Here is a 27,520-nt window from a genome sequence, read left to right as displayed (position 1 = left end):
GCCTTCCTATACTATGTCGTTTTTTTCGTGCTAAAAACGCCTTACTATACTATGTCGTTTTTTTTTCGGCAAAAAACGCCTTCCTATACTATGTCGTTTTTTTCGTGCTAAAAACGCCTTACTATACTATGTCGGTTCTTTCGTGCTAAAAACGCCTTAGTATACTATGTCGTTTTTTTTCAGCTAAAAACGCCTTACGATACATGGTCGTTTCTTTCGGCCAAAAACGCCTTACTATACTATGTCGTTTTTTTCGTGCTAAAAACACCTTACGATACTACGTCGTTTTTTTCGTGCTAAAAACGCCTTACTATACTATGTTGTTTTTTTCGTGCGAAAAACGCCTTATTATACTGTCGTTTTTTTCGTGCCAAAAACACCTTACTATACTATGTCGTTTTTTTCCTGCTAAAAACTCCTTACTATACTATGTCGTTTTTTTCGTGCAAAAAGCGCCTTACTATCATATGCCGTTTTTTTCGTGCTAAAAACGCCTTACTATACTGTGTCGTTTTTTTTCGTGCGAAAAACGCCTTACTATACTATGTCGTTTTTTTCGGCAAAAAACGCCTTCCTATACTATTTCGTTTTTTTCAGCTAAAAACGCCTTGCTATGTCTTTTTTTCGTGCCAAATATGCCTGACTATACTTGGTCGTTTTTTTCGGCTTAAAACGCCTTACTCTTCCACCAAATATAGAAGTTTCCTTTCAGAGAGGAAAATCTGGACCACACAAGGACTAGTTATAAGCTGAATGTGCATGTTTTTCTTCGCATTACTCAAGCTTTGCAAAGATCAGCACCAGCATCAGATTTTCCTCCTTGCTCTGGGGGAGGCCGACCCTTTCTGCCGCAGCCCACGAGACAAATTCAGTCTTTTCAACCTGCACATGCTCAGGTGATGTAATGTCAAAAGGCACAAAACATTCGGCGAGTTACTAGGCATGACTTTTTGCCACACGTGCCAAGACAAGCACAATTTCATCACTCTTCTGCAGCATCCATATGGATACTGACCAAAATGTTAAGTCCATTTACTCCCTAGGATACCCTTCAATCATTTTTTCTGATATTGTACCATTTCCCAATGACGTGACACTCGCCCCCAAAAGAAATCACAAAGTCATAAATGCACATTTTATTTTAATCATAATACAGATGGTTTTAGTAATACATATTCAAAACATCTTAAGAGGCCCAACTTTGACAATACATCGGCCCAGAGATGAGAAACATGCAAGACTTGAAACATGTTGTTTCAAACTGTACTGGAAGCTATTTGACTAATATTAGAAAGGTGATACTCAGCATAAGCAATACTCGGAATCCAATATATAATGTGTGTTTGCATATCATATAGTAGAGGTTAGTTCTGCAACAGACAAAAACAGTGAGCACGTATGCTCAAACACGCGCTTCCACATCCCATCAGTGCTCAATGTCCACTTTTCAACCTTGCCAGACGGACTTCCTCCATGAGCTCTTTGAGGTACTCAATTTCTCTCGCCATAGATTCCGCCTTCTCTTTCAGCTCTACGTTCTTCCTCTCTAGCAGCGAGTACTCGGTCAACAGAAGATCCTGCTCGGCCCTCTTTTTCTGCCGGTAGCGAGTGGCTGCTGTCTTATTCTGCTCCATCTTCTTTAATTTCTTGTTCTTGGGTGCCTTCCAAGTTTCTCTTTCATCTGAACCTGGGAATGGCTTAACTTTAACTGTGGGCAAGTGGGGCTTATATTTTTGTTTAGGGTCTGGGTATGGTCGGGTTCTGGAGGACCTTGTTTGGGGTGAGGCCGGGGGAGAGGAATGATTCACGTTGGACCGCATGGGACCAGTGGAGTGCGCACTCGCGTCATTTTTAGGCGCCAGCACAAGGACAATTCGAGTTGGTGAAAGGGAGACCACAAACCTTTGGACCGGGGGTGGTATCACAGTGGCTACCACCTCATCCATGGGAACATCCACCTCACTACCTAGGTCCAGGGTGTATGCAGGGGAGGAGGAAGAGTCGTCATACGGGGAGGGGGGACTTGGGGAGTCAGCAGATTTTGATTCAGATTTCATTTCTAACTCCTCTTGGGGTTCTGGGGTGGATGAATCAGGGGAGGAGGGAACATCGCATGCATCATCGTGGGATGCTGTTTCCGCTGAGGAGATAACTGGATCAGAACCAACAGAGGGTGAGTGAGAAATATCTGGTGAAGGAGGAGCAAGACTTGACAGAATGGGGATTGGGAATGAGTCAAGCTCAATGGGGCAATCAAGGGATGCCAGGAGGTCGTCTGGATCACTGGGAGACTCTTCATTCGGACTGGATGTGCCTATCAGAGAGTCCAGGTCGAAGTCACTCAGATCCACCCTTTCGGCCATCCAATCCAGGTCACCAAACACATCTTCTGCGGGTAAAATGGGCACCATTAAAAATATTTACTGTCAGTTAAATTAAGAATCAATAACAATGTTCTTACCTTTGCTGTCAGCTGAGACCACCACCTCAGGATCTCCCAACTGCCCAGAGTGGGCCAACCAGGGGAATGGAAGCGGATCGGATGAAATTTCAGTTTTCCCCTGGAGGACAGCTGGCGGTGAACGAGGGGGTGTATAGAAGGGATGGGGAGAGGAAGAAGACAGAAATGAGGAGCTGAATGGTGACACTGGTGATGTGACTCCATCCATTGAGGTTTGTCCTCCTTTGCGATGGTCCTCTTGGTCAGGGTGAAATGCAGCTGAGCCCATGGCATCAGCCATGGGAGAGGAAGGCCCCCACAGATGGGCCTCCATGTCTTCCAGGCCAAACAGTGAGCTTGTCATCATCATGGTCATAGTGGCTGTTGTTGGTCACAAAAGGAGTACGTGACAACGATCTGAGGGTGCCAAACTCTTTGTTGCTGTCGTGTGCAGCAGTGCTGAGGGTTTCCACGTGGGACCTGGAAACAGAGGAAAACATTTGGTTACAATTACTGTTACCTTCACAGACAAGTTTTTGTCACAAGTCAAGGCGTGTATGTCAAAGCCATAATGCCAGCCAAGAGTGGCGAGATGATTTTTGCAGTAGTCCGTGAAAACATAAGAGACCCTTGCTTAAGTGAGTAAAGTGTCGTGGGGGGGTAAATTACTGAAAAACGTGTGCTTTATTATTACTACATTATATATATACACACATAGACACAGAGATAAAACTGATTTCACAGAACAACAAAGAGATTTGCAGTTTGTGCTTCTCGATGATCATTTGTTATGACAACACTGCCCCCATCACTGCATGGAAAAAGCTGCAAGTCACGTGCTTTCATTCCGGTGACTGTGACGTCATTTATCCCTAAAATGGTCACCGAGTTCCCCTCCCCCAGCCACACAAATCCGCCATTTTAACACGAGGTAATGATCTTGTTCGACAGCCACGTTGGAACATCAAAGTAGTAAAATAACAAAACACAACAATAAAGTCCAATGGTTTTCACAACTTGAGATATGACCGGAGAGAATTTAGGTTGTGTTGAGGGCGTTAAAAAAAAATATATATATATATTGTTTCTCAACGTCTAGAGTTACATCAGCCATGGCATTTTAACACGAGGTAATGATCTTGTTCGACAGCCACGTTGGAACATCAAAGTAGTAAAATAACAAAACACAACAATAAAGTCCAATGGTTTTCACAACTTGAGATATGACCGGAGAGAATTTAGGTTGTGTTGAGGGCGTTAAAAAAAATAAAAATAAAAACATTGCTTCTCAATGTCTAGAGTTACATCAGCCATGATTAATCTTTCGTTATAACGTTTATTTCGAATGCGAGTAATAACATTTAAAAAGGTGTACTTGAAATGGACTAGGGTGTGTTCTACCACGACGTTGGCGATCACGGCGCCCACGGTAGGCCCGACACATGTTTACGAGGAAGTACCGGTTTTAAAATGAATACTTACGACATTTTCGCTGAATTAGAAGTAATTCAGTGCACTGGTTGGATGCACTGGTTTCTTGGCTGCTGCTGTGTCGCTGCACACTTTTACATTGCCATTTCGGCAAAAATAGACTGGTGTCCGCGAAAGCTGTTTCTAGGTGCTGAGAGGTAACCAAAATGGCGCAGAGGGTGCAGCTGCAATCTTAAAGCACTTTTCCGCCTTCCAGTATCCTTCCGCTTTATGTGTGTTAGCGATCACTCCGCCAAGGACTATATTTCGGTTTTTCCGGTCATATTCCATAATATAAATAAAAAGATAACAACCACTTTTTTTCTCTCATGAATCGATTTATTGAAAACTTATTGATGAGCGATAAAGGAATACGTGAACATGCAATAGCCAATGCAGTTAAAAAATACATCTGTATTTCACAACAGCTGCAGTTGTAACAAGGCGCTTTACAGAACATAAAATAACAAAATAATTGAACACATAAGATATGGACAGTCATGCTATCGTAACCACTATTTCTACATACGTCTTGTTGTATGAAGCAAAAGACAAATATGGATTAATTAAATATTATACAAATATTAATATAATATGTGTGTGTGTGTGTGTGTGTTTTAAATATAATTGGATTAATTTGGTCTATATTATTGAAATAATTACAAATGACAACATCCTCGAACTGATTAAACATTTCCACAGCTTACGCACAAAAGCAGCGCTTTACAGAACATAAAATAACAAAATAATTGAACACATAAGATATGGACAGTCATGCTATCGTAACCACTATTTCTACATACGTCTTGTTGTATGAAGCAAAAAACAAATATGGATTAATTAAATATTATACAAATATTCATATGTGTGTGTGTGTGTGTGTGTGTGTGTGTGTGTGTGTGTGTTTTAAATATAATTGGATTAATTTGGTCTATATTATTGAAATAATTACAAATGACAATATTCTCGAACTGATTAAACATTTCCACAGTTTACGCACAAAAACAAAAAAAATCAAACGAGGGGAAATTCTACAAATGTCAGCATTCTAAAGTGATTGTAGTGCATTTGTTTGGTTGTTGTTCTTATGAGTCATCAATTTCCACACAAAATTCAGATAGTCAAGCTGCTTCTGAAGATTTCGAGCTAGCAGTTGAATTCTTTCCGAGAGTCTGCTCTTAGTGGACTTCTTTAGCTTTTTCTGACCATCCTTTTCCTTAAAATACTGATCCACTTCTGAAGTAAAGGCATGGAGCAGCCTGTCAGAAGACATTCCACGTGTGTACAAAGCATTTCTATCATTCTTGATGTTATTTAGTAAAGACTGCATTTTATCAGCAATTGTCAACGCATCAGGTGGAGCCCCAGCCTGCTGTAACCTCACAAGATCGTGCCTTTGAACCTCCGTTAGCTCACAGAGGACAAAATCCAGACACTGTTCTACATCAGCAACATTGAACATGTAATCATAGACAAGTTTCTCAATCATGCTTCCGTCTCCAATCTTCTTGTTGGGCTTAGAAGCATGGACACCCATTCCTCCTGCGACTCCCACCATACCAACACCGACAGCAGTAACGACCAGCGATGCGCCCATGGTTGCGGGTGCCAAGGCTATACCAACCATTGCGGCCACTCCTCCCACTGCACCAGTGGTGCCTCCAGCAATGCCCATACTTTTGGCCGTCTTCGTCTCTTTGCCCAGAAGCTCAGAGATAGAATTAAAGTCAAAAATATAGCCTTGCAGATGTTGACTGCGCTGTGTCATGAGAATGTGGAAAAGACAAAGAGCCTGCTTTGTATTCAAAGCTCTTTGATTGAAGACCCTGTAAAGTGGGAAAAAAAATAGGCTGGAAACATGTCCTTCTTGTCTCTTCTCTCACATAATACGCTCTCACAGTATTTGCTCAAACATCTGTCGTCACATACAGTTAAGTCTGTAGTGTGATCCACAATTTTAATAATGTATGCTGCTTTGTTTAAAAAAATATTTGACTTTCCCTGACATCTTTGTTCTGCGGACCCACATACTGACTCAACATCAACTAAGGTGCTGACATTTTGGATGCCCAAGTCATCAGTCTACAGCATCCAGACGACTTATTAGCCCGCAATCTAGCCACAAGATTGAGTAATGAACAAGTCTGCGATCTAGCCACAAGATAGAGTAATAAACAATTTTCCTAAAAAAATCTCTGTTGTGCGGACCCATATGAGGGACACGAAGCAAATTGGACGGCCCTGCTAGCAGTCCGCGAGCCACCAAGCAAGCTAGCCTGCTGGCTAGCCGATAGCTCCAACTAATGAGCGTGGGCTCACACACCAAGAGAAAATGCAGCCCAAATAACAACATATGTTTCAATGAAGATGCATCAAAACCCCAAGTGGGTAAAGGCCCCGTTTTAGCCATGCCCCAAACATCTGGACAACTGAGAAGGTGAAAGGGAGTTTACAGCTGTAGCTCAATTCAGTATTGGATTGTTTTCTGTCTATGCACATGCATACCTGTCAACTCATACGGTTTAGCCATATTTTATACGGATTTTGTGGTGAATCTTACGTATATGGCCATATCGCACAAATCATACGGATTCTGAAAATTTCCGTTCCCCCCCCTAACAGGTAGTTCCATTTGCTTTTGCCCAGAATGGTGCTCGTCTACTCGAATGCTTTCATTTCCGGTAATGTTCCAGTAAATCACGTGGTTCCTAGTTGAAAACAGCAGAGTATTCATTGCATACTTCGGTAGTGTACAAGCAAGTTCTACAAGGAAACAAATATATCATTCAAATTTCGTGGTTTTTTTTCTGCCGTTATTTTGACATATAAAATGCTTTGGTATGTTATAAGGATTTTTTGCTCTTTATAAGGATTTTTTTGGTAGTTTATATGGGTTGGCGCTCCGAAAGGTTGACAGTTATGCACATGTTTTCAGAACTTATCTTCAAAAACATTTCATGTATTTAGAAACAAATTACTTTAGAGGGTCTTAAAATAATCTTAAAGGGAGAAGAGACAGAACAGCTCCAGTTTCTCAAACCAGTGGAAAGCAAAATATGGCCTGTGGACCACATTTGCCCCACTCCGTTCTTTAATCCAGCCCAGTAAGCATTTACGTTTTTAAGAGTCTTCTAATATTTATGTATTTATTACCAAAATGAGTGAAATACAAATGTATTTATTTAATATTCTTTAATTAAAAATATTCTTCATATCACCTCATCTAAAAATGACCACGACGATCTGTTTTGAAAATCAAATGTGGCCCTCCATCACAAAAGTTTATTCACCTCTGTGAAGTATTGTTTTCATGGGCTGATCAGATAAATTCCCGTGGTTACCTTATTTCCTCCTCTTTACTGAGTTCATGCAACGATGGAGTCATGTGCGTCGTTTCTGTCAAAAATATAGCACATTCTGAGATTAAATCCGGTGTGCGGATATGTTTTAGCTGAAAATGTCACAAGGAAGTTTGGTCTTTACTCTATGTATCTATAGGAATTAGAGTAAATAGACATACTTGAAACTGTTCGCATCCATTCAACCAGTTCCTGGATATCCTGTGAAAGATAAAAAAACAAACAGAAATGTACATTTATATCTGGTGTTTTTAGAGTGTCTCATTGACTGTAGATGATTTCACAGTTTTCTTATTTTAAAATAATTGGTCACCAACTCATCTCCAAAGAAAACAAATTATCAACTTGATTTATGCCTTATCAAAATAGGTGACAGAATTTTTTTGTGTGTACTGACAGGAGCACTACCATAAATTCAACAGATACTCTTTGCTATCTTCGATAGCTTGACATCACATTTGCTGTGTTTACACATTCAAGAATATGGATTTTGAAGTTGACGTGAAATATCCAGCGCATATTGTTGTATCACCGTAGGGCCATTGAGAGGTGACTTTTGATGGAAATTTACCTGTTTTTGTGCATTGGAATATCGGGAAGAATTGAAGTTCAAGTCTCTTTGGCTATGCATTCCCATTTGAGGTCTTGATGTCTCTTGTGCCTGAAAGTGTTTCATAGATCATAGAATCACAGGTGAATGTGTGTGTGTGTGTGTGTGTGTGTGCGTGTGTGTGTGTGTGTGTGTGTGTGTGTGTGTGTGTGTGTGTGTGATCCCGCACTGTCTTTCTTACTGTGACATCATTTCCTGGCAGAATTTCCAGATATAGAGCCTCCTCTATTTCCATATACAGCGGCTCATCTGCACATGGAAGGGATATGATCTGTTGAAGACCAAAGAAAATGATGTGTACTATATCACAGTCATGTCTTACAATTATGGCATTATTACTATACTACTAATAACCATGTTTTAAATGTTACTAATTGTTTAAGAGGTCATTTAGTGGAATAAGTTGTATTTAAAGTACATCGCAATACCTTGGGAGTCCACAAAATAATATGCAATATATAATTGTTCGTCTTTTTTTTTTTTTTTTTTAACATTGACAGGGAAGTTCAAGTCTAGTCTTCTGAAGATGAGGATCACATTAGACCCATCCTTCATAACTATAAGAAACAACTCATTATCTGTCCTGAATGTAGAAACCTGTTGAGCGGTTTCAGCTCGCTGAAATTCAACAATACAGATTTCTGACTGAAGAGCAAATCCGGAGGTGTAAACTGAACAATAGTTGTGACGCAGGTGGGAGACGGTTTTCACTCACATTATCTAGTCTGGGTAGGGAGGCTTGGCGGCGCTCAGATTTCTGCTGAACCGAAGTTTGCCTGTTGTTGATGTTGGGTCGAGGCGGTCGAGGTGGAGGCGGACGAGGCGCTTCTCTTTCATAGACGGCTGCAGGCTAGAGGAAATAGCAAAGCTTTTTGAGTTCATGTGTTGATGAAAAATTACGGCAAAAATGTATTCTATACTTTTGTAGGTGCCTCTGTGATTGAAGCTCGGTTACATTCATTGACTACCATATTGGGATGAATGGCATCCACATAAATGCCCATTGGTGGCTCTGGAGGTGGAGGACGAACAGGACGAAACCCCCTATAGTCAGCGTAGTTGTTCTTTGGGGAAGTCTAAGATAAACAAAAGGAAGTAGACAATAATACATATTGCACAATAACATCAAGAGCTCAAAAATTAATTCTTCTTATTATTCAGTGCTGGTTCTGGGAGAAGGCACAGGCCACAATTTCAACTCAGACAGGACATCCTAGCTACGAAGCGACCCATTCTTTGAATTAACTGAAGCTACTCACAAATCAACGAATACTTTCATAAAAGCATCCAGCACCACTACTGTAGATTACTGTATTTATTTTATTTTATATATAATATAAGTTCACTACCACAGATACTGCAGCATGTGGAATGATGGAGGACCTCATCATTGTTGGTGAGAGCTCGGACGGGGCGTGTTACAGCATGCAGTCTCTATCTTGGGCTGTAAAGGTTAACAAATGACAAAACAACATTAAAGCGGAATAATCATTGTTACTTTCCATTGCTATTCATTTATATGTGTCACTATTACCATTTCAATTCATTTTTATTTGATTTTATTTGTCATGTGGCAGACAAGCGGGGCACATTGATTTGTTGTGTTTTATTTTGCAACAGTATGCAAGTGTATTAATGTGTTTGTTAGAGTTTTACACTTTCTTAACTTTGCTCTACTGTGAATAAATTGCAAGAACCATCGAGAGGTGTGGTCAGTGAAGGAGTTGTCTGTCTAGACGCAGTGGGGATGGGCAATGGCAGAACAACTGTAAAGTGGCATGTTATACAATCAAAGATCTTATCTTCCAAGTAAATTTGTATGTAGGTCGTCAGAACATTGTCATTTGTCACCAACTGTTGCATGGCGGAAGCATTTTGATGGGAGGTCAACAGCATTCCGAAACAAGGAATTTCAATTTTGCAGCGCTACAGATATGTAGTCTTCAGATGTCACACCCGCGTGCTGTACTTCCCCTTTTGTCACTACTATCACACATCATTTTTTTTTCATTTAGTTGACATTTACACACAGCAAAGAATTCTAAAGGAGTATAGTTTTGTTTCTTCTGACCAACTTTTGGAATTAGTATTAGAATCTTTGTAGGCATTATTACACAGTGTAAAACTTACACTTGATTGTATTTTTGAGGATCTTGCCGTTTTGCAAGCCTTGCCTAGATAATCGCCTCCAGCATTTTATGTATTTTAAAATCAATTTATAGATTTTTTTTTTCTTTCTCAGCAGCTCTATGTATCATTCAAGGTTCCCATTGGTATTGGGAGAGAGAAAAAAAATCTTGGATCCATGCCTGTTTTGCACACAGCCATGCATCCAGTTTACTGTATCTCTTTGTATGTCTGTAACCCGCAAGTGTTAGTTCTGTTATGGACAAACGGCATCAGCTGTCTGTCCTCAATTTTACCAATCACAACAAAACATGCTGGTTACATATTGGTTTAACAATGCTGCAACACCAGTAATGGTCGACTCTTAGTTTACCACTCTGCAAGTACACATTCTCATGAGTTTGAGTGGTCAGAAAAAGGATTAAGGTAATACATATGGAAACGTGTTCTGAAAGTGCTGTATAAATAAAGTTGAGTGTATACATATAAAATACGGTTGACGGCTGAGATTGTGGTTCTGAAAGTGCTGTATAAATAAAGTTGAGTGTATGGTTGACGGCTGAGATTGTGTTTTTTTTTTTTAAGCATTCTTGTACAATAATTAGTTTCACCCCCAGCATTTTGCATATTTTCTTTATTTCTGTTTAGGTGTAATCAGGCTTTCATTCACAAAAAAAGACATTACATTTTAAATCGATGGATTCTTAATTAATCTATGTCCCCTAAATCATGCATTATTCTATGCTATAAAATTGCAAGTTTATGCTTACCGCCACTTCTTTAGTCCATGATGCTGTCACATGGTGTCCTTGTTTAAGCATTCCGTATCAGTGGCAATCCAATTTATCTCTGTGTTTGCCTTTCCAACACTGACTGAAGTCATGAAGTCTGCATAATTGGTATCTCAGCGTCACAGGTGGGTGGAGAGCTGGAAACATGCAAAAATGTTCTTTTACTCGCGCGCGCACACACACACACACACGCACGCACGCACACACGCACACACACACGCACACAATGTATAAATCTACGATTAACCGGTGCCTATTTATTGTAACATTGTTGTTTGGTGGTGTGACATGCGCTCCGTTATTGTCAGTTCTGCCTCAACAAGTGCGTCAAGGTACGAACAAAAGCCGTGCATACCGTTAATGTGTATCATGGGCAGTGTCGTTTTTTTTTCAGGATTAAGTCCATTCTTGATTGCACAAACAACAAAGCAAACAGCATCCTAGGCCCATGAACACATACCATATTTTTGTATTGTATGTCTCCAAGATGTTACACATCGTGGCGTCGGCTGTGTTTACCGAAAGCAGTTTCTTGCGTGCCTTATCACTCTGAAATCTCGTGACCAGTAGCGGTAGCTTTTAATACTGAATGATTGACATCTACATCGACCAATAGAAACGACGATCATAATTCGTTTCCTCCAATGCGTGCCTCGTGTCGAAGATAACCGAGTGAATGCGGACAATGCCGAGAGGCTTTAAACACAAGTGTCAGTTGGGTAATTTAAAAAAAAGGAAGAAACGACAACTAATTTCCGCAAAACACGAAAAATATACTTCTTTCTACCTGGATAGAAATGACAAGCCTGGGGATTTTCTACTTAGTCGGGGCGTTGCTTGTGACACAGAGCATCGCACTTATCAGGTATTTTGAATACAACTGAATTTAGAAGACGTTTTGCTCTGCGGATGTTGTTATTTAATGCACTTTAACATTTAGATAGTTAAGGTTTCTGTATTTGTCACCATCATGCATTTCAAATGAAAGGGATTGACTGATCTTCTTGTTACGTTTGACCAAATGAACCCGGAAGACAAAAAGGAAGTCTACAATTATTGTTTTCAGGGTACCCCTTCATAAGACCAGAAGCCTTCGCCGCATCATTAACGATAATGGCATGTCCGTCGATCAAATTCGGGCTTTGGCCAAGTCGAGCGGATCTCCGGATAGCGTTCCCCCCCCAGATGTACCCGTGGAGAAGCTGACTAACTTCATGGATGTGAGTGCCATTTGCTTCCTCCACAAAATATTCTGTCACGTACAACGTGGGTTTTCAACAAATTTGCGAGTGGAAAATGTTGCCACACCTGCTTCACTTGAAGCCTGACAGCCAGATGGTATAATGTGATACTGCCCCCACCCTCTTTGTATCTAGAAACAAAACGTCCCAAAAGCTCCATTATGTAATTTAACTATTGGGAGAATGTGAGGACGGTACCGCTTGACTAATGTTAAAAACAAATGTGAAAAAATGTTGACTAGATGGGGAGGACAATGAAGTGGAAAACTTAAAATTCATTACAAGGACCTTCGTTGCTTCACTGTCACACCTGCCAACATTTCAAACATCTGTTCTGAAAGTTGCATGTACTCAAGATTAACATTGTTCTGATATCACGTTGTTTCTTGAGGCCCAATACTTTGGGGTGATCAGTATCGGCTCCCCGCCTCAGGACTTCACTGTGTTGTTCGACACCGGATCCTCCAACCTCTGGGTGCCCTCCATTCACTGCTCATTCTTTGATGTCGCCTGCTGTGAGTGCCCTGATCCACTTAGGCTGGATTTACACTGCCGGTCCAAGCACCCAATTTCGATTTAATGCCGTCGATCAGATGTGTCTTTCCATAACCATGTGTCACTATCGTATCACGGTTTACATTCGCTGAAACCACTAACACTTTGACCCACTGCCTCTCACCAGGGCTTCATCATCGCTACAACTCAAAGAAGTCAAGTACATACGTTCAGAACGGTACTGCCTTTTCCATCAGATATGGCCGAGGCAGCTTGTCCGGGTTTATCAGTGGAGACACAGTCACAGTGAGCTCTAAACCCTCATGAAACTCAATTGTTTGACTACATTCCGCAGTTGTGTTGGTCACGCTATTTCCATTACATAAGACAAAGGTCTTCTCTTTCCGTGTTCCCCGCTGCTGTACAGATAGCAGGTCTGTCAGTGCCCGGACAGCAATTTGGTGAAGCGGTGAAGCAGCCTGGCATCACATTTGCCGTGGCCCGCTTTGATGGGGTCCTGGGCATGGCCTATCCCTCCATTTCAGTTGCCAACGTCACCCCGGTGTTTGATACCGCCATCGCGGCCAAGCTGCTGCCACAAAACGTCTTCTCTTTTTACATAAGCAGGTAGAAGCGGCGCCGATCAAGATAAATGACACTTGTCGAGTTACGGGGGCGTAACGCCGGTGTTTGCGTCTCAGAGACCCTGCAGCGGCACTGGGAGGAGAGCTGATGCTGGGTGGGTCCGATCCACAGTACTACACTGGGGACTTGCACTATGTCAACGTCACACGCAAGGCCTACTGGCAGATTAAGATGAATGGGTGAGAGCAAACCTCCTGTGGCTTCATTATTACAGCGGACAGTTTTGTATTGGTCTACAAAGCACGTCACTTTGTATTTTGCCTTTTGTCTGTTTGCTCCCCCCTGCCTCAGAGTTGATGTGGGCACCCAGCTGACTCTTTGCAAAACAGGCTGCCAGGCTATTGTTGACACGGGGACCTCCCTGATGGTTGGTCCCGTGGAGGAAATCCGAGCGCTGCAGAAAGCCATCGGAGCGCTGCCCCTGCTGATGGGAGAGGTGCGGTTCTTCGGAGTCGCATTTTATCGTCAATTTTATTCTTCTGACACAGAATGTCCCGTTCTTTCTTCTTCCTTAGTACTTAATTGACTGTAAGAAGATCGACACCCTCCCGCTCATCTCCTTCAGCATTGGTGGGAAGATGTTTAACCTGACTGGAGAAGATTATGTCATGAAGGTATGATTTGGTTCCAGATACTGCTCTAGTTTTGGTCTGTGACCCTTCCAACACTGTTATCTGACGCAGGAGTCGCAGATGGGGACTTCCATTTGCCTCTCGGGCTTCATGGCCATGGACATTCCGCCCCCTGCTGGGCCACTTTGGATCCTGGGAGATGTTTTCATCAGGAAGTACTATACCGTGTTTGACAGGAGTGCCGATCGTGTGGGCTTTGCACCAGCCAAGTAGTCCCAACTCAAGAAATTTTCACCTATTTTACTGCTATTGATTGCACTTGACTTTCAAAGTTCACAATGTGTTTTGTTACTGTTGCAGCCGTCTATTGCACGCTCAAATCAATGAATGTATATCTTCGATTTTATCAAAGCACAGCCGCTTAGAGTTGCAAAATTAAGTTGATATGGTTCACGGAGAAGTAAGTTGCCCCAGTGATTTTTGTATCCGTTCAAACTGCCTCTGCATTTCCTTCAAAGAAAGACCGTAAGACAACTAATAAAACATTAAAAATCCATTTGTCGCATTTATTTCTCTGTCCGAAGTGATGCACGGCTCAGACACAGTGCCGTACTAAAAATAAAATAAAGCTGGGGATAAAGCACAGCATGCAAGATGCAGCACATGGCTAGAGGTCGAACCCCGGAAGGAAGAGGTAGAAACCTACTTTGGGTTTTGATTTCAATGAACATGACATGGCACAGTGACTCACCCTGACATTTTTTTTCTTCAGAATAGACTCGGTTTACAAAGGAAGACTTAACATGCACAGAAAGACCCCATTAAGATTGTCAGTAACTCCAACACAAAGCACTTAATGACACGAGTACTTGAGTCATTGCCAATAATTCTTTTGGTTACGAATGCACAATACAAAAATATGTATCTACTTCTCCATCATTTAATACATTTTCAACCGACTATAGTGCAACTGAATGCTTCCATAAAAAGTGCTCTACACGTCATCGGTCCTGCCTAAGGCGACATGTGACAGTCAAGATCAGCGTCATGCGATTGGGACAAGTTTTGGAACCAAATCCTTGAACCACAGCACTTAGTTGTCCGGCTGTTGCTGTTCCTCAGAGCCCGCGTCCTGCGATAAGACTTGCACTCTTCAAGTTAATTGGGGTTTAACTTTGAACATGTGTACCACAGAAGAGCAAGAGAGGTGTGTCTAAACATGTTCTGCAGAACAGCTGAAGAGAGCTCTCAAAAAAAAAAAAAGACATGCAGTACAACAAAATGAAAAGCCAGCATGTGTGTGGCTTCTGAATCACACCATGTGTCAGATTTGATTAGCAAAGAAAAAAATAAATAAAAAAGCTGACACCAACACTTCTTTAAAAGTCTTGGAAGAAATTGTGAGTGTCTCTAACATGTAGGACGTCAGTCCCAAAGTTTGACATTCTCCTAGGTGGCTTGTAAAAAGATATGCACCGAATCAGATGCTGCGGAAGTGGAAAAGAAAGGTCCTCTTCATAAGAGTGAAACAAAGAGTAGCCCAGTACACGCAGACAGTCACATGGGAATAGTTTCTGCTTGTGACCAAGCAGTGGAGGAGTGACATAAAACGACGCGCTTTTGTCGTTTTATTGTGATTTTTATGGCAACGCTGAAAATGTGTTTATGAGGTCTTATCGCTTTCACATGCACGCCTTCATTTGACATACTCGCTGGTTGGCAACACGTGACAAGTTTCCACATGAATTCGGCATCATGTTATGCATTTGTCTTATTATTATTTATTATATTTTTGCCAAACTTTTAGTCCACGTTTAAATCAAAACTATCTTTTTTTTTTTTCCTAACGGAGGAACCCGGAGTCTTTTGGCAAATCAATTTCGGAGTATTTTATTAGCTTTTGTGTTGACATACAGACAACCAACATTACATTCTATGTTTTGACAAAGTGTCACATATCGGTAATCTCCATAACGATGTCTATCATAAAATGCATGAGACTTGTCCGGTGAACTAAAACTGTCCAATCAATTTAAAAAAGCGCTACGAGATCTGATGCAGAGTAATATCTTGTATATTACAATGAAAGTTTTTACCTTGGAGACGATGCATGAAACATACACCAACTTCATTTAGACAACGCGGCAGAACGCCACACCGTCGCGGTTGGCCTTGACATGGGCAACTGTGATTAAAAGTATATTTGGATGAACGCAAGAGAGTCGGTCGGACCCATCTTGAGACAAAATCAATTTCACTGGGCAATTTTCTCACACGTCAGTATCAGATGTTGTAATTCTCCTGAAAAATGATGCCTGGGGGGCAATAAAGCCTGATGCAAATTACTGCCTGGGTGGGTGCCGCATATGTCCGGATCTTTTAGGAGAGATGCGGAAGCTGCGTCTCTCCAGTCACCAGAAGTAATTCGGGTTCCGAAAGCGCGCAGTAGAGCGTGTAGCCCAGCTCATCCACTTCCTGTTCAGTCAGTTCACAGAATAAGTTCACTCTTGGGCTGAGGGCGCAGGGCAGTCGCCCCGCCTCCAGGTAACCCACAAGAGCCTTTACCAGCTGTAGGAAGTTGTCGGCCAGTGCCTCGTGGGTCCAGTTGGCTTGCTTTTCACTAAGCAGCAAGATGGCGTTGGTGAGCTGGCTGGCATTCAGCCGGTTGAGAGCGGGATTGAGCTTGCACACGGCCTTGGCCACTTTGAGGCAGGCGCATCGGTAGCCTCCATCTTCTTGATCCAAGGCTCGGAGCCGCGCCGTTTCTGCCACTCTGAAACTCTGCCGCCACAGGTTTTCGTGGCGCTCTGCGGCAAGCCGATGCGGTTTGGCTATAAGAGAAGTCCCGTCCTCCATCACCAGTAATGGCAAAAAGTCCACAGAAAGCTTTCGGTCCGTCTCGTACTGCACCTCCAAGGTCAGTGTTTCGGACGGGACCACAGGACGAATCACGTAGTCCAGGACGCTGCCGATAGCGGGCCAGTTGATCGTACCCACCAGCTTGTCAAACACCTCAAGGACCGATTTTGGGGAGAGGTAACCTCCCACCATGCAGCGGTCCCAGTAGCTGCTGTTCCGTGGGAAATATTCTAAATTCTCCCTGCGCACCAACCAGAAACCTGGAACGTTCATGATCGTGTCCTCTCCTGGTATAGACGACCACAGGTTTTTCTCCAGAATTAGAGGCACCATCAGCTGCGCGTGGTCTGCCGTCACCACCTTGGTGATGGATGAGTTGCGTTTGAATCACACACACACCGGCTCGGACTCATTAAAAAACAAAACAAAACAAAAAAACAAACAAAAAAAAAGGATGTGCTATGTCTCACCTGCAAGTCATCGTAAAGGCTGCCGCTCAGGTACATCTCTCGGAGCGGCATGTCGGGAAGTTTGGCGTGGAGGAACACTCGGAGCTCGGCGCAGATGTCCAACGCCGCCTTCCGGGCCACAGCCTGCTCCTCGGCGGGAATGTCCACGTCGTGCTGGTAGAAATCCCACAGACGCTCTTGCAGGGAGAGGCGCATCCGAGCGCGGAGCAGGTCGGACTGAGTCGGGCCGCTCCCTTTCACGGCGGCTCGACCCACGGCCCTCCGCAGATAGTCTGGGGAGCAATGGAGACTGTTCTACAAATCGCACGGATCGCTGTACGCTTCAATGTAACATCTCTGAAATAAAACAATTTCATCAGACAAATTCTAATCTAACTCTTCTATGTGGCTGACTGTAGGATAAGCACCCACTGTGAATAAATGGCACGAATCCTCCAAATTGGATGTCTGCTACCGTACAGAAATAGAAGCAACAAAATGGTTGAATCGATTGGAGCCATTGATTTCATGCAAAGTCAACACGTTTGTCGCACACACCTGGCTCAAAGGAATTTGAAGCGGTGGGCAGGGACTGAAGCGACCTGCTAATGGTGGCCTTCATGTCGTGGTTCAGAACCCGCGGTGACGAACCCACCCAGGCTGGCTCCTCCCAGCTTTGTTTTCCTTTCTGCTCCATCTTGGTGGGGCTGGTTGGAGCGCTGATGGCACGGTCATACATCTGCGCGACAAAGACAACGCAGTGAGATTTTTTTTTACACTTTGGACCAATAAGGCAGTGGGTGTAAAAAGTGCTATAAAGACATCTCACATACTCTTTTGACAGCAAGCGTTGCGATGCCCAGCATGGCTGCTCCGCCGACTCCCAAAACAAGCTTTGCGTTGGAAAGCATGAAGTCGATGGCTGCGCCGATGCCATTGTCATCTTTCTTCCCTTTACGGTCTCCATTCACTCCGGCCATCCTGCAGCTGAAATCAGGAATACACTTTTTTTTTTTTTTTTTAAACAAATTCATTTGATGTTGTACAAATAAGTACACACCAAAGAATTTCTTACAAAGGTACATTTCAGATTAAAAGGAATATTAACGTGTTGAAAATGTTTAGATGAAACAAATGGATCTGCAGTGTCATTTTTTTTCAGTGGTATGAATCTGGTAACACCACAGAGAAAAAACAGAATTTAATTTTCTAGATACATACGGTATTAGAAAACCCACCTGGGAGAGATACTTGCAGATGACCAATTCCTCGCCCTCAAACTGCCCCTACATAAGCCCACCCAATCGGCTACTGAGGAAGAACTGGCCCCTCTTTAGAGCCTCTTCCTTGTCTTCAGGTGCCGTCAGGGTTTGGCAGCGCCGAAACTCACGAGCCAAAGCGCGGCGATAGTAGTTGCGGTCGGTATACCGAAGGTGACGCCCTGCACGGAGCAGCGCCCGGTACAGCTCCAGCACAGCACTACTAGACCAGCCGCCCATGAGGGACCACACTTAAAGAGGGGGGGAGACCCTGGCACCTGTGCAAATGGGGGAAAAGAGGAGCATAATAAAATTATAAAATGACAGTGATATAGAATTTTCCTCCAGGAAATTCTTGATTAATATAAGTGGGAAAGCACAAAGGTTTTACAGGGTTTTTTTTGTTTTGTTTTTGTTTTACAAAATGATAAACAGATGCAATGGTGTGTGTGTTTTGACGCTTTTTCACAACAGTGAATAACCATCCACACATTTTCTCTACAGGTACAAAAACGTATGGAGAGCAGAGGTCACCAAAGTTATGCCCGTGGGTACCGGGCAGCCCCCAAGGAGCACATGAGTAGTCCGCAGGTCCGATCTAAAAATAGCTCACCAGTGAAGTTGTCATTTGAAAATGTTAACATGTGCAGTGTTTTACAGAAATAAAGTGTTGCATACTGCTACTTAGCTGTTTCGGACAACGTTGAACAATTGTTAACAATTATTGTGAGAAATCACGAACATGGTCAGTGTCTTCACATCCATAAATATCATTAATAATATATAATTCAAGGTCATTTCGGCCGACTTGTAACTTCAGAAGTGTGCATGAAACGGGTAGGCCAGAAGTTGCTTTCACAAAAAGGTTGGTGATCCCTGATGTAAAGGAATTGTGCATGAAGGAACAACCAATTACAGTTCAACAACCAATTTTATATCGCGAGATTTGTTAATGATCTGGATGTGGGTGCATTACTATTAATATGGCACCAACTGAATGGTTAAACCCGCAGAACCATATTGGCACTCGCTGTCTTTTCTAAAACAAAAGCAATCGTGGCCTCGAGACATTTGCACAATACTATACATATTAGCAATGTATTAACCAGGGACCCAATTTTCCCCAGAATATCGACAGTACTGTCCTCTACACTCAACATTTTTTGTACAGTATAGACAAAGCAATACTTTTCAACATGCGATGATATTGAAAAGCCAAATAACCAGGAAAATAAGCACACCATTACATATTAACAAGTTGGCTGACACGCGTTGCAAATCGCAAGCCAGGCTTCCTGTACCAAGAAGCTGAAGCTAACGTTAGCAAGCACGCACACCTCGCATAAACGTGACTGCCTAAAAGAGTCCCAATATCTGCCGTGAAACGACGACAACAGCGGCCATGGACATGAAAATCTGCAAAGGTTAATTTGACAAAGAAAATGGCTGACAGCAAGGAAAGTCACTCTTCTGACTTGCCTGTTAGCATTTCACACCCACTGACGTTAGCCAAGCGCTGACCTACACATGAAACACGCACGAGACACGGCGAATGACAGACTGTCAAATATAACACACGTCAAACAAACACGAAGAACTTACGTGTGAAAACTAGATCGAAGGATTTTCAGGAAAAGAAAAATGCCAGTCTGGGGGTCAAGACACTCAAGTCAAAAGCGGAAACAGATAGCCGACTGACATTCTACTTCCGGGTGACTTATTTCGTCAGATAAATGGGTTTACATAGCGTCATAAATTAATATTTGATTCTAGTACAGGATAATGACGCTATAGTTTAGGTATACGGAATGTCAAATCCAAACCATGAACCCGTGTGTATAAAATAGAGGATTCCCACCCGCCAACCTTTGCGTAAAGGCGTTTACATTTACTTCCTGTAGTTTTTCAAGTTACGAGCCATCGCTTGGTCCATTTATTTAGTTAATTAATTAATTACTTTTTTATTGATTTGTGTTGCGAGCAAGGTTATTTTAGTTCACGAAATAACAAAAACTTTTTTTTTAAATGAATCAACTTTTTGTTTGTTGTTTGTTCAACTGTCGTTCAAGCCAGTGTGAACAGGGTAACAAAATTATTGCAAAATGTCAAAGACCGTAGAGGTTGAGAAACATTATTTGACGGATCTGGCCCTCGGGCCTTCAGTATGACACCTGTGATCTATTTGATGATGTAAATTAAAAGTATGTGTTGGAAGAGAGTGGGCAGCATTGTGAATTAGTGGTGAGGACATCTGCCTCACAGTCGAGAGGCTCTGGGTTTGACTGTTCGAGCTTCCTGTGTGCAGTTTTAATGCAAGCGCCCGTGATTGACTCGTAACCAGTCCAAGATGTACCTCACCCAAATTGAGCGGGAACACGCTCCAGCACAGACGCAGCTGTAAGGATCTGCATTTTGGAAAATGGTTGGATATGTGTGTAGGTGTGTGCGGTGCATCCCCTGGCATACCAGTATACAATTCACAAACACGCCCCACTTAAGACAGATTCATATTTATTTATTTCCTTGACGAAAGCAACAGTGAAAATGTTTGTCTTTTTTAAGTTGCACGTCCAAATATTTCGAAGATGATGAGTTGAGATGAGTTGCAGGAGCATTCAGTTCACATTAAAACTTTACTTTGATTAAAAAATGAGTCGCATAAAAAGTCATTGCACAAGAGAAAAGGTCGCTATGACATGTATGCTGTGTTTAAATGCTTTGTCCATTCTGAAACATAGTTGGTACGACTAAAAGAGGCAACTTTCACTGACACAGTTCTTGAAAATTCATGCGGAAGTAGAAAATAATCAACTGATTGAAACATTTAAATAAGTGATTACTTTCACAATATATGCATCATTTATTTCTGCCAAACTGAAGAAGAAACAAAGGATTAAGCGGTTCTTGTTGCCATTGAAACATTTGGAAATAAATATCACACAAATCAGCTGGAAATTTTAATATTTTGCATCATCGAGGCATGCTACATATGATTTATAGTTGATGGTGTGTATTTCTCTTTAATCGGTTAGCCTGCTGATGATCATGGCATATACTTATGTCCTTTGAGCCTCGGAATAATCTGCGTATCTCTGACATCATTATGCTGAAGCAGCCAACACAAGTATCGCTCCGTCCCCATCCCCCACCCACTGGTAAGAAGCGGCTTCACCTCGCGCATGTCAATGTACCACTTATAGGTCTGCTGTGGAACTACATGGTGCCTGAGGGCCTCCTGTACCATGGAAGAGGTGGAATGACGTTCCCCGAGACCCAAAGTCTCTCCCAAACCCAGCAGAAGGTCCGCGGCCTTGGCTTTGGCTCGCCCGCTGCCCTCCACATAGGCTTGGTAGAAGGGAACCGAGAGATGGTCCATCTCAGTCAGCCAAACGGGGCCCCCGTATTTGTCGATCAACAGCCGCTCTCCTTTGCGCGTCAGCTTTCTCCCAAACTGCGGCTGACCTTCTTGGACCCACTCCAAGCAATCAGCAGAAGGCATCATTGGAATGGCTTGGTCAAGAGAGACTCGTGGTAGTTGTTTTTTTCCATCCAATTTACTCAGCAAGAGTGTGACATGTGTGAGGGTCCCAGCGGTGTTGAGGATGATATCCGAGTGTCTCTTCAGCATGGACTTGGTGAGATGATACAAATATCCTTCTGCTATTGAAATGGCGCGGTCCATGTCACCCAATAGTTCACACTCCACGTGGTAGAATTGGTTCAAGTGTGTAGCGTCGGGATCTTCTCCTCTGAAGCTGGGAGATATGTAGTAGGTCCCCTGCAGGTTATCCTGGAAACGGAGGAAATACTCCAGCACAAATTGCATCGAGTCTGCTAGGTGGATGTCTTGACCCAAGAGGTGAACGGAAACCGGCTCGGAATCAGACCCCAGACCCATCGGGGAGGAGATGGTGTCTGTCGTGAGAGGCGTCAGGGCATAGGAGTACTGACAGGAATTGCTGAAATATTCCACTGTGCTGTGGAAAAGGGTGTTCTGTATCTGGAACAGGTTGCGATACCACTGGCACGTGATAGCGTGTGTGGAGTGGGACTCGGGGTTTTCCCATGATCGCGAGGGCCGGCACTGAGTGATTTTGGAGTGGAGCGTTTTGAGGTCATCCGGGTCGGCAGCTGGACCATCCAGTGAGGAAACATATCCAGGGTATTTGAGGAAGAATTCCGTTTGTGGGCCGGCGATTTTCAGGCCTTCTGGGGAAGGTAGCAAGGGGATCAGCTTGGTATGAGCGTAATTGATCTGAAGGCCCTCAAAGATGAGCGCGCATTGAGCTCCCATTCCTTCTTCCAGCAGTTGGGCCACTTTATAAGATGCCAAGATCAGAGCTTTGTAGTCGCTTTCCTCTAGTTGAAAGATGTCACTGGACAGTGGTTTGCGTGGCACCACGACGGTTACTCCGGGCGTGTTTGGGTAGGGTGTTAGAAAAGCAACGTGTTGATCATCTTCCCAGACTCTCCAATGTTGCTCCTCTCCCCGTACAATCCGACTGAACAGGTTGTCATCGGAGTGAGGCCCCAAAAATTCAAAGCTAGAGGGAGCATTTGTTGTTGGTAATCCATTCCTAATCTGGGTTTGAATTTTGTCCAGTGCTTCATCATCCCAACGTGGGCCATTTTTAGAGTCACAGTATCCCGGGTTGGAGGAGTACACTTCCTCTTGGCTAGCAAGTTGGGCCTGCCACTTTGGCCCTAAGCCGTGAAGTGGTAGTAGTCGGATTTGTGCCGGGTGATCGGGGCTGGGATGGAAAACCAAAGCACAACGTTGCACGCCGAGTTTGTCACACAGAATTTTGGAAACTGATTTCGCTTCTTGTAGCAGAGACACAAAATCGGGTTCAGCCAAATGAAAAATGCTCTGGGCCCCACTGAGAGTCTTCCTGGTCAAAATAGTTGACCCGGGGGTCCAAGGGTTGGCATTCAGATATGCAACCAGCTCATCTGTTTCCCAGATGGCATGAGAGACGTTCTTGAGGGGTCGCAGCACCTCGACTCTTGATATTCCACCTACCATGGAGGCCACAAACATGACGGCAGCATTCGTTTCGACAGCGAAATTCCCCTTGGCGTCGACTGCAATGACCCCCGCGCAAACATCTTTCAGGTTTTCTGTCATCACCTCTCTACATGCCCGTCTGAGACTATAGCCTTTGTGGTGGTAGAGGCTGGCGATTTTTTGCGCAACGGTGTGTCTTAAAAACACATCTCCATCTCCGGAGCAGCTAACGGCTAATGCGTCGTCGGCGTATATCCCCGCTCCAACGACTGCTGTATCACCGACTCGCCCTTTCAGCTTCCCCACCAACCCGCCCGTTGATGTCGCGGCGGCCAAGCCGTGCTGACGATCCAACGCCACGGCCCCAACTGTTTGCGGGTGATTGTTTTTGGAAGGATTCACGCCATTGAGCTTCGCGACTAACTCTCTATGACGGAGATCAGTGTGGAAGTAGTCAGGCTTGATGGGTTTTGCCTCTTCTTCCAAGCCTTGCAGCAATTCCTCCGCACCGTCTCCCACAATCAGGCAGTGTGAGCTTTTTTCCATGACGCACCGAGCCGCTTTGATGGGGTTCTTTACACGTTGCACACAGGCAACGGCTCCAGACCTCATTCGATTGCCGTCGACGATGGCGGCCTCCATTTCAATGTTGCCCTCTCTGTTGAAAACTGAGCCTTTACCCGCATTGAAGAGAAAGCAATCTTCCAGGGCTTCGACTGACCTTTGAACCGCATCCAGACTCGGCCCACCGCGCTGAAGCACTTGCGATCCGAGCTTTAGAGCTGTTTGCAGAGCAAATTCGATGACATTCAGCACTTGCGCGTCCAGCATCATTCCCTCTCCAGCGCCGCCATGGATTAACAGAGTGTAGTCCGAACTCATGTCGGTGGTATTCTCGTTGCCGGTACTCGTCTGAAAGTGATTCGTCTCACCATTCATGTTCTTTGTTTGGTTTTCTTTGAGGAGACACTCCAGAGCTCCCATTTGACATGCGATTGCGTATTTGAGAGCTAAAATCATCACGGACTTCAAGTTTGCCTTCAGGCTTTCCTGAAGCTTGTCCAGTACCAAAGCAAAGCTACCTTTCCCGTTAAGCACAATGCGAACCTTGTCCTTTTTCCCAAGGTAGGTTACAGCAAGCTGATCTTGGGCATAAACATTTCCAACTCCGCACTCGAGTCCCTCCATCAGGTCGGTGCCGGTGAGGTACACAGACGGACACCCGAAGGGGTTCAGAAACTTTTTCAAGGGGTTGTCATTTGGTAAAGTTTGGCGAAGGGCAGCTAAATGCGGACCAACACCAGTTCCGGTTTTGGTGTTTTTTATGAGGGCCTTGTGTTCCAAATATGCAACATGGAACAAATTTAAAAGCTCATCCGTGCATTGCATCGTGTTGTGTCGGCTAACGCTTGACGCCAAGACGCCCACTAACTTGCGCGACTTCGCGGTGACCGAGTAGGTGGGATCACAACGGCCGTGTTTGAAGTGCCGCATATGGGTGGGAGTGACAAGCATGTGAGCGGCAGCAGATTCCCCCAAAGTCTGCATCAGGGAAAGTTGTAAAGAGAAGTTGATCCAAGCATCATAGAGGCCTCTTTGGTTTCTGAGAGTCGAAAACACATCAGGATAAGACGGCACGTCGAAAGTGAGAACGGGATTTGGGGATTTGAAATCAGGGCATGTGTCGGCGCTACGCGTGGGGTGAAAAGTAAATGTTAAGGATGTCGGGGGTGAAGGATTCATGTCATCCGCCGTGGCAGAGCCGTTGACTTGATTTGCATCAGTGTGGACCAGGCTAAAATCAGCAGTCTCGGACAACTGGTATACACTCTCAGTGACAAGGCTCACCACCATCCCATCCACAGCACAGTGCTCAAAAATCATGCCGGCTGTGCTGTCCTTGAACACCACCAGATTCAGCACCTGCCAAAAGAAAAAGACACCGTGTCAGTTTACTTTGTACGGCAATAACTCACAGCCCATCCAGTGTGGCCTCCTTGACCTATAATGAGCTACCATTCTGATTTCTGTGGATGTTGAATTTTGAATATTCATTTTTGTCTTTAGCCATTACAATAAGTGATACCTTCATTAAAAAAAAAAAAAAATCTCTGTTTCCAAGACTGCAGTGGAAAATGAAACAAAAAGTGAAGAAAATGGTTGTGGAAGCAGTCTTACCTTGTCATAGTATCTCAGGCAGGCACCAGCTCCTTTGCCTCCCAGCCTCACTGCGTTGAGGATGTCCGCCAATTCGGAAGGTGCACAGCAGTCCTCCAGACTTAATGCCAGCACGGCGCTCTCCATTAGCTTCAGTGATGCTGCAGAAGCTCCTCCTTTCTCCATGATCTCTTCCCTGATGGCGGCCCAGGACTTGCGCTCCAATGCAGAGAATCTACAAATGGCCAAGGGGTCGCTCTCATTTCCGGTGATGGGCTGGTCCAGCACCTTTGCCAGCTGGTTGTAGATAGCAGGGAAGGATCGAGCAGATAACGGCCCATCGGCGCCGGAACGCTGTAGTATGTCAACCGAAAATACGCCCCCAGCATAAGTGACAATGGCGTGAATGCTTTCCGGGTACACCTACGGAGGGAAAAATAGAGGATGATTTAGGGGTTGAAAAAAAATGTACATTTGTGACATCTTTGGATTTTCCCGTACCTTAATTTCATCATGACTCTTGCCAGGAATTCGGGTGGCAGCAAAAACCTCCGATTGCTGGGTTCGTGTACATGGCTGTGAGGATGTGGCTGGTTATGCATTTGGGGCTCAAAAGTAGGGCTGGGCATAAGAGTTAATTAATCAACTGTTGGGGTGAAACAAGTCCATGACAATAAGTGATACCTTCATTAAAAAAAAAAAAAAAAATCTGTTTCCAAGACTGCAGTGGAAAATGAAACAAAAAGTGAAGAAAATGGTTGTGGAAGCAGTCTTACCTTGTCATAGTATCTCAGGCAGGCACCAGCTCCTTTGCCTCCCAGCCTCACTGCGTTGAGGATGTCCGCCAATTCGGAAGGTGCACAGCAGTCCTCCAGACTTAATGCCAGCACGGCGCTCTCCATTAGCTTCAGTGATGCTGCAGAAGCTCCTCCTTTCTCCATGATCTCTTCCCTGATGGCGGCCCAGGACTTGCGCTCCAATGCAGAGAATCTACAAATGGCCAAGGGGTCGCTCTCATTTCCGGTGATGGGCTGGTCCAGCACCTTTGCCAGCTGGTTGTAGATAGCAGGGAAGGATCGAGCAGATAACGGCCCATCGGCGCCGGAACGCTGTAGTATGTCAACCGAAAATACGCCCCCAGCATAAGTGACAATGGCGTGAATGCTTTCCGGGTACACCTACGGAGGGAAAAATAGAGGATGATTTAGGGGTTGAAAAAAAATGTACATTTGTGACATCTTTGGATTTTCCCGTACCTTAATTTCATCATGACTCTTGCCAGGAATTCGGGTGGCAGCAAAAACCTCCGATTGCTGGGTTCGCTCCAAAGGCACGTCACTCTCCAGCATGTTTGGCTCGCAATACAGCTTTGCTGCTGCCCAAAGCAGGGCGGCTGCTCTCGTTAGCTGGTCGCATCCCTTTGTTTTGGACGGTAGAAGAACAATCGGAAGGGCTGTTGCCGTTGTTAGCGGGTCCGCACAGGATAACAGATTTTTCTTGAAATTCCCCGTCACCCAATTCTCTTGGCCTGTAACAATGGATGCAAAGTTTTGCTGGGCCTCTTCAAGAGCTGACCTCTGCTCCTCGAGGGTGCTTTTGAAGTCGGCAAAACGATCAGGGCTTAAAGAGAGCTGGAGGACGCGGGAAACTTCCTGAAAGGTCACATCCACTTGTGGAACAGGGTAGTTGAGAAGAGCCATCCTTGAAATTTAGGAAGCTGGTGAGAGAAGTGGACCTCTGTATTTATGACACTGTACAATAAGTGGGAAATAGAAAATTAAAAAAATATATATATAAAAAATATAGATGTAAAAAAAAAATATATATATATATATAATTAAATTTATAAATGTAAATAATATTAAACAGAAAAAAACTAAGTATACGTCTTTTTTTTTTGTTAATTGCACGACGTACTATCACGACAGTCATACGTTGACGACTAAGCGAACTAAATTTCCCACAGCATGACGAGACAAGCAATGTCATGTGATCATCTGCAGCCAGTGATGGCCAAGTGGGCGTGTCATAACTAATT

The 27,520-nt window shown here is 43.9% G+C and overlaps 5 protein-coding genes across 12 annotated transcripts in view; 1 reads left to right on the top strand and 4 right to left on the bottom strand.

Annotated features, from left to right (window-relative positions):
* Positions 1 to 1,121: 1,121 nt before the first annotated feature.
* On the bottom strand, positions 1,122 to 4,091 carry atf4b (activating transcription factor 4b). 2 transcript variants are annotated; one of them, XM_019877354.1, is made up of 3 exons: positions 3,923 to 4,091; positions 2,462 to 2,920; positions 1,122 to 2,389 (listed from the first exon to the last, which is right to left on the bottom strand). In XM_019877354.1, exons 2-3 carry the CDS (start codon positions 2,814 to 2,816, stop codon positions 1,434 to 1,436), a joined length of 1,311 nt encoding a protein of 436 aa, XP_019732913.1. In that variant the 5' UTR covers positions 2,817 to 2,920; positions 3,923 to 4,091; the 3' UTR covers positions 1,122 to 1,433. The 2 variants fall into 2 exon arrangements, with proteins under 2 accessions (XP_019732913.1, XP_019732914.1); XM_019877355.1 differs by having other exon boundaries at positions 1,122 to 2,386.
* A 542-nt stretch (positions 4,092 to 4,633) lies between these two features.
* Positions 4,634 to 11,936, bottom strand: LOC109520246 (uncharacterized). Of its 5 annotated transcripts, none has more exons than XM_019877349.1 (10): positions 11,849 to 11,936; positions 10,777 to 10,894; positions 9,229 to 9,323; positions 8,800 to 8,955; positions 8,595 to 8,729; positions 8,049 to 8,150; positions 7,841 to 7,936; positions 7,431 to 7,470; positions 7,252 to 7,306; positions 4,634 to 5,736 (listed from the first exon to the last, which is right to left on the bottom strand). In XM_019877349.1, the coding sequence occupies exons 3-10, from the start codon at positions 9,268 to 9,270 to the stop codon at positions 4,959 to 4,961; spliced, it is 1,404 nt and encodes a 467-aa protein (XP_019732908.1). In that variant the 5' UTR covers positions 9,271 to 9,323; positions 10,777 to 10,894; positions 11,849 to 11,936; the 3' UTR covers positions 4,634 to 4,958. The 5 variants fall into 5 exon arrangements, with proteins under 5 accessions (XP_019732908.1, XP_019732909.1, XP_019732911.1 ...); XM_019877350.1 differs by lacking the exon at positions 11,849 to 11,936 and adding an exon at positions 11,402 to 11,490; XM_019877352.1 differs by lacking the exon at positions 11,849 to 11,936 and having other exon boundaries at positions 8,061 to 8,150; positions 10,777 to 10,907.
* Positions 11,472 to 23,057, top strand: napsa (napsin A aspartic peptidase). 2 transcript variants are annotated; one of them, XR_002169133.1, is made up of 11 exons: positions 11,472 to 11,662; positions 11,864 to 12,017; positions 12,430 to 12,553; positions 12,721 to 12,839; positions 12,961 to 13,160; positions 13,235 to 13,357; positions 13,470 to 13,614; positions 13,694 to 13,792; positions 13,862 to 14,112; positions 20,196 to 20,197; positions 23,044 to 23,057. XR_002169133.1 is itself a non-coding variant. In XM_019877356.1 (9 exons), exons 1-9 carry the CDS (start codon positions 11,595 to 11,597, stop codon positions 14,021 to 14,023), a joined length of 1,194 nt encoding a protein of 397 aa, XP_019732915.1. In that variant the 5' UTR covers positions 11,472 to 11,594; the 3' UTR covers positions 14,024 to 14,306. The 2 variants fall into 2 exon arrangements, 1 of the variants encoding a protein (XP_019732915.1); XM_019877356.1 differs by lacking the exons at positions 20,196 to 20,197; positions 23,044 to 23,057 and having other exon boundaries at positions 13,862 to 14,306.
* Positions 15,001 to 20,139, bottom strand: mief1 (mitochondrial elongation factor 1). Its single transcript, XM_019877348.1, has 6 exons — positions 19,920 to 20,139; positions 18,297 to 18,595; positions 17,892 to 18,045; positions 17,617 to 17,797; positions 17,080 to 17,351; positions 15,001 to 16,969 (listed from the first exon to the last, which is right to left on the bottom strand). Exons 3-6 carry the CDS (start codon positions 18,036 to 18,038, stop codon positions 16,130 to 16,132), a joined length of 1,440 nt encoding a protein of 479 aa, XP_019732907.1. The 5' UTR covers positions 18,039 to 18,045; positions 18,297 to 18,595; positions 19,920 to 20,139; the 3' UTR covers positions 15,001 to 16,129.
* LOC109520244 (uncharacterized) overlaps positions 20,812 to 27,520 on the bottom strand; it is a 9,782-nt gene continuing 3,073 nt past the window's right edge. The window contains exons 2-4 of one of the 2 annotated variants that reach the window (XM_019877346.1): positions 26,739 to 27,199; positions 26,259 to 26,660; positions 20,812 to 25,248 (exon numbers count right to left, since the gene is read on the bottom strand). In XM_019877346.1, the coding sequence (XP_019732905.1) occupies positions 21,361 to 25,248; positions 26,259 to 26,660; positions 26,739 to 27,182 (4,734 nt within the window). In that variant the 5' untranslated portion in view covers positions 27,183 to 27,199 and the 3' untranslated portion in view covers positions 20,812 to 21,360. The remainder of the gene's footprint in view (positions 25,249 to 26,258; positions 26,661 to 26,738; positions 27,200 to 27,520) is intronic. The other variant, XM_019877345.1, reaches the window with a different exon arrangement.

The sequence above is a fragment of the Hippocampus comes genome, unplaced genomic scaffold (genome assembly GCF_001891065.2).
Source record: "Hippocampus comes isolate QL1 unplaced genomic scaffold, H_comes_QL1_v1.1 scaffold193, whole genome shotgun sequence".
Lineage (NCBI taxonomy): Eukaryota > Metazoa > Chordata > Actinopteri > Syngnathiformes > Syngnathidae > Hippocampus > Hippocampus comes.
The sequence above is the reverse complement of the archived record's forward strand: the minus strand, read 5'-3'. Positions and strand labels throughout refer to the sequence as shown.

Excerpts from the sequence above, each read along its gene's own strand:
- mief1 (XM_019877348.1), bottom strand. The coding sequence starts at position 18,038 with ATGGCCGGAGTGAATGGAGACCGTAAAGGGAAGAAAGATGACAATGGC. Across the intron at positions 17,798-17,891 it reads CAACGCTTGCTGTCAAAAGA|ATGTATGACCGTGCCATCAG; the intron begins GTATGTGAGATG and ends TTTGTCGCGCAG. Across the intron at positions 17,352-17,616 it reads TTCAAATTCCTTTGAGCCAG|ACTATCTGCGGAGGGCCGTG; the intron begins GTGTGTGCGACA and ends ATTGCTCCCCAG.
- napsa (XM_019877356.1), top strand. The coding sequence starts at position 11,595 with ATGACAAGCCTGGGGATTTTCTACTTAGTCGGGGCGTTGCTTGTGACA. Across the intron at positions 11,663-11,863 it reads CAGAGCATCGCACTTATCAG|GGTACCCCTTCATAAGACCA; the intron begins GTATTTTGAATA and ends TATTGTTTTCAG. Across the intron at positions 12,840-12,960 it reads TCAGTGGAGACACAGTCACA|ATAGCAGGTCTGTCAGTGCC; the intron begins GTGAGCTCTAAA and ends GCTGCTGTACAG.
- LOC109520246 (XM_019877349.1), bottom strand. The coding sequence starts at position 9,270 with ATGATGAGGTCCTCCATCATTCCACATGCTGCAGTATCTGTG. Across the intron at positions 8,956-9,228 it reads CACATGCTGCAGTATCTGTG|ACTTCCCCAAAGAACAACTA; the intron begins GTAGTGAACTTA and ends TGTTTATCTTAG. Across the intron at positions 7,937-8,048 it reads ATGTCACAGTAAGAAAGACA|TTTCAGGCACAAGAGACATC; the intron begins GTGCGGGATCAC and ends TCTATGAAACAC.
- atf4b (XM_019877354.1), bottom strand. The coding sequence starts at position 2,816 with ATGACCATGATGATGACAAGCTCACTGTTTGGCCTGGAAGACATGGAG. Across the intron at positions 2,390-2,461 it reads GGTCTCAGCTGACAGCAAAG|AAGATGTGTTTGGTGACCTG; the intron begins GTAAGAACATTG and ends TTTTACCCGCAG.